Genomic DNA, 4,884 nt, shown 5'->3' on the forward strand with positions numbered 1-4,884 from the left:
CCCAAGAAAGCCTTCACCCCAAACGCTTAAAAATGCATTATAGAAATAGACAAAGCTGGAAAAGGCCATGAAAGCATTTTATCAGGTTTATCAGGAGATTTTACAGGACAGCAGTTCATGATGCATGCAATCACACCAAAGATGGCCCAAAACATCCTAAAATATGTGTATTCTTAAGCCAGTTCAGATGCTGGGACTTAACCTAAAGATGCCTGGAGAGTTTTTTTAATTATTATTATTATTATTTTTAGTTATAGAAATCTAATGAAGCACTGACTCTTTGTTAAAGTCCTAAATATTTTATTTGACTTTATTTCTATTTACACACACAGGCCTATAGAAAGATGCATTAAAAAAAAAAACAAAGAAAATGTGCAGATAATGCATCTGCGCGCGCGTGACCAAAGCGGAAGTCTCGCGGTCGCACGCATGTGACGTCACGCGGAACGCAGTGACTGTTTGTTGATGTTTTTCGACTTGCACAGAACGGCGTTATTTGTAACGATAGCATTTATTTATGATTTCAACCATGTTTGCCAGGCAGTGAAAGTGCTGTCTATGCCACTGCGCTGTAAAGACGTCAAAGAGCGGAGCGCGAGCGGCTGTTCATCTTCAGGATTCCAGGTAAGTCGCACAAAGCAGATGAAGATCTGATTAATAATCTCATCAGATCTACGAGAATCCTCTGGTCTGTGCACCAGTCCTGCATCGACAGACTGAGCTCATCAGTGTAGTTCAGCAGAGGAAAATAAAGCACAAACTCCACTCAAAGCCACAGAGTCAGATTCAGTCATGTGTTACATTCATGTAATGCTGGGATTAATGTCAGTGAAATGCTCTAATGGATTCATCTATTCTAATGTTACTCGATACGAAACACATCCAGAGTTATTAAAGAAAAATAACAGATCTGCTGATTAACATCTGAACAAGTCATGTTGTCCAACCAATGTGCAGAAACCCAACCAATACAGTAAATGATGGCAATTTCCTTTTGAGTTTCTGCTGCTGTCATTGTGAAATCTGTGACCACATCAGCGTGTGAGGGATAAAAGTCCTGTTTTTGTAATATTTTATCTTCAGCACTCCTTTGACAGACACATGTAGGATACATAATACTCCATAAACTCAGTTTTGCACAATACGCTACACTCTTAAACAAAATTACAGATGTCTGCATGTCCGTATTGACACTTCTTATCACCGCAGAGTGGATATATACAGAGGTGTATTATATTATAAACTGTGATGAAATCTGCAGTATTTTCAGGACTGGTCTTGTATGGTGTGTGAGTCCGTGTGGGGTCAGCTGTGATGGCTATCCTGTTTGCGGTGGTGGCTCGAGGGTCCACTGTTCTGGCTAAACACGCCTGCTTCTCCGGAAACTTTCTGGAGGTGACGGAACAGATCCTGGCCAGAATCCCGTCGGAGAACAACAAGCTGACGTATTCCCACGGCAGGTGCGGCTGAGGGTGAGCTGTTGGGCTGTGAGTGTTGAGTGAGGCCCGCTCTGATGTCCTGCGCTTCTGCTGTTTTCCAGCTATCTCTTCCACTACGTCTGCCACGAGAGGATCGTCTACCTGTGCATCACCGATGACGTGAGTATCTGTGCCAGAGCTGTGTTTGTGTCCGGCTGCGGTGCGGTGCGGTGCCGTTCTGAGCTGTGCGTCGCTCTTGCAGGAGTTTGAGCGCTCGCGTGCCTTCGGTTTCCTCAGCGAGGTGAAGAAGCGCTTCCAGACCACCTACGGCTCGCGAGCTCAGACCGCGCTGCCCTATGCCATGAACAGTGAGTTCTCCAGCACGCTGGCTGCGCAGATGGTACGTATTTGAACATGCTTCACGTTTAAACACGATTGCCGACAGCTCGAGAACCGGCCTCAAAAGTCTCTGGATTTCACAAAAACACACCACATATAGCATATACAGTGCGTGCATAATTATTAGGCACGTTGATATTCTGATCATATTTTTATTCCAAGCACATTTCACCAATTCCAAACCACATCAATCTTAATAACTACTATTCATTTTGTATTTGATCATTTATAAGTGATATATAATTGTCTATGAAGGATGGAAGTGGAAAAACTCCTTATGTTCAGGTGTGCATAATTATTGGGCAGGTTTTCTTTTACAGATAAAATTAGGCAAAAAATAGATTTAACTCAGACTAAAAGTAAAAAAATTATAAATGTGAGGCGTACAGGAGCATTAGCTGAGGATGTAACGTCAGATGCGTACTTGTACTATATATATATATGTGTGTGACCCTGGAGCACAAAACCAGTCATAAGGGTAAATTTTGTGAAATTGAGATTTATGCATCATATGAAAGCTGAATAAATAAGCTTTCCATTGATGTATGGTTTGTTAGGATAGGACAATATTTGGCTGAGATATAACTATTTGAAAATCTGGAATCTGAGGGTGCAAAAAAATCTAAATATTGAGAAAATCATCTTTCGACTTAAGACTGCTTTTGTGCTCCAGGGTCATATATATATATGTGTATATATATATATATATTTTTGTTAAGAAATTTACTCATTACTAAAATAAAGACCATTTGCACCTTTATTTTGTCATAGCACATCAGCCTTTGATTGTTTCAGCACAGATGAAGAATTAGTGTCCCAAAAACAAACAAACAAAACTAGAGAGGGTGTAGATGTGGGTCATGTGGTTTTAGGATTAAGAGGCCTGTGATGGTGTTGAGCTTTAGCTTAGACCTCACTGAATGCTTTCACATGACTGTGTTAATCGGAGATTCTCCAGTCTTTGTTAGAGAGGCGTGTAGCCAATGAAGTGTTCATTTAGCAGACACCTCTTAACTTTCCACAGCCCAACAGTGATTTAAAGTAACGGTACAACACTGACAAGTCTCCCAGGAGTAAAAAAAAAATCAAAAGTTGAAAGAATGTCAGCTTTTGCTGCAGCATGACACAGGTGTCCATTGACCATTGTTAAATCTTGTCTTTTCGTGGTATTATCAGAAGGAGCCAGGAGCTGTCTGGTTAGCATCCCTGAGCTTCAGCAGCAGTGCGTTAGAGATTGCATTGACATGCATGTGCTTCACTGTTATTGCTAGAAACACCACTCGGATCCCAAAGGCTCGGACAGACTGACAGAAACACAGATGCACGTGGACGACTTGAAAGGCATTATGGTCCGGAACATCGGTGAGACTCGGTCACTTTATTCAGTTATTATAGATGTCAGTGGTAACCTTCGAGTGAACATGTGCTGTGTTGTGTTGCTGTAGATCTCGTCGCTCAGAGAGGAGAGAGACTCGAGCTGCTCATCGATAAAACGGAGAACCTGATGGATTCTGTGAGCTGCTGTTTTAAACTTTAGTTTAAGTCACTTTCTGGGATGTATGCTGATGATTATTCCTCTTGTATGTGCAGTCCGTCACCTTTAAAACTACGAGCCGTAACCTGGCCCACGCCATGTGTATGAAGAACCTGAAGTTAACCGTCATTGTTGTAATAGTGGTGCTGGTAAGTTCTGGAGCTCACCGTAGATAAACGTCACACTGCAGTGACAGACAAACCTGAGAGAAACACAGCAATAACAGCTGTATCTCAGTGTGTGAATTGTGTAGAAGAGTGATTTCCTCCCATTTCAACCCAACAGCAGTTGTTGCAAAGAGATCCAAACTGTTTAATGTCCAGTCACCTTTATTTAAATAGCACTTTATGCAAAACAAATTGTTTCAAAGCAGCTTTGCAGTGTAAAACAAGAAAACGATTCAGTGATGCTGTAAAGCAGCTCAAAAAAGACCAATAAACTGTTAAATGCTGTAAAACAGAATAAAAATCAACTTCAAAATAATCAAGTCATGTTCTCCACACAGTGTTTCACTAAATGAACCCAAAAATATTAGGTAATGATAAACATTTCTCAGCCCATCTTTAGTCCTGCCCCAAATACATGCCAGCGGTTGAGCTTTAATGCTGCTCTGTGAGACGCATCCATTCTAACTAGAAGCAAGCCATTTGTAGACAGATTATAACACCACAAAAAACATTATCGTACTACATTTAAGACACAGAAATCGTAAAAATGCCCAGACAGTATTATTGGCATCTTAGAGCGAATACTCTGTCTTGATGGCAATAACTTCCCCCACCATTGTCTGGTTTAAACCAGACAAAATTATTGGGGGTTTGAATCCCCCCAATCTTTCTGATCCCATTCTTCTCCCTCGTCCTGTCACATATCAGCTTGGAGAGGCATTTATTTTAAACAAAAAATGAAGAAAACATTCAAAAAGTGGAAATGAAAGACTAACAGGTATTTAATAGGTGTTTAACGGTTATAACTGAACTGATGTGGTGTCCTCCTCGTGTTGTTTGGACGGGCTGTGCAGTTCATATTGTTACCGCGCTCAAACCAGTGACTCCTTTAGTGTGGTTAAGTTTAGTTTACTTTGTAATCACATTCTCCTGTGATGAGTTGAAAATATAAAAATTACTTATTCAACCAGTTTGAATAGAGAAAATTATGCTTTCTCCTGTTTTGTCTCACGTGTGCGTGCTGCAGTGAACATGAACAAAAGAAAGAAACCAGAGGATTTTCTGAGCAGGTCGGACATGAGTTTATAAGAATAGGCAATCTCCAGACTACATCTCTGCAGACCATGACGTTCCTGTTTCCACTGTATGTAATGTGTCAAAAAGATTAAAGGGACAGTTCACCCAAAAATGAAAATTACCCCATAATATACGCACCCTCAAGGCATCCTAGATGTATATGACAATAGATGTATATGACTTTCTTCTTTCAGACTAATACAATCGGAGTTCTATTTAAAGGGGTCATATGATTCGATTGAAATTTTTCCTTTCTCTTTGGAGTGTTACAAGCTCTTGGTGCATAAAG

General features: G+C 40.6%; 1 protein-coding gene across 3 annotated transcripts in view; it reads left to right on the plus strand.

The window, feature by feature from the left end:
* Positions 1–408: 408 nt before the first annotated feature.
* LOC107688590 (vesicle-associated membrane protein 7-like) overlaps positions 409–4,884 on the plus strand; it is a 9,652-nt gene continuing 5,176 nt past the window's right edge. Inside the window, exons 1-7 of one of the 3 annotated variants that reach the window (XM_016486302.1) lie at positions 409–628; positions 1,262–1,460; positions 1,541–1,598; positions 1,681–1,818; positions 3,089–3,179; positions 3,263–3,330; positions 3,408–3,500. In XM_016486302.1, the coding sequence (XP_016341788.1) occupies positions 1,315–1,460; positions 1,541–1,598; positions 1,681–1,818; positions 3,089–3,179; positions 3,263–3,330; positions 3,408–3,500 (594 nt within the window). In that variant the 5' untranslated portion in view covers positions 409–628; positions 1,262–1,314. The remainder of the gene's footprint in view (positions 629–1,261; positions 1,461–1,540; positions 1,599–1,680; positions 1,819–3,088; positions 3,180–3,262; positions 3,331–3,407; positions 3,501–4,884) is intronic. The other 2 variants (XM_016486301.1, XM_016486303.1) reach the window with 2 other exon arrangements.

This window comes from Sinocyclocheilus anshuiensis, unplaced genomic scaffold (assembly GCF_001515605.1).
Source record: "Sinocyclocheilus anshuiensis isolate Anshui unplaced genomic scaffold, SAMN03320099.WGS_v1.1 scaffold557, whole genome shotgun sequence".
In the NCBI taxonomy this organism is placed as follows: Eukaryota; Metazoa; Chordata; class Actinopteri; order Cypriniformes; family Cyprinidae; genus Sinocyclocheilus; species Sinocyclocheilus anshuiensis.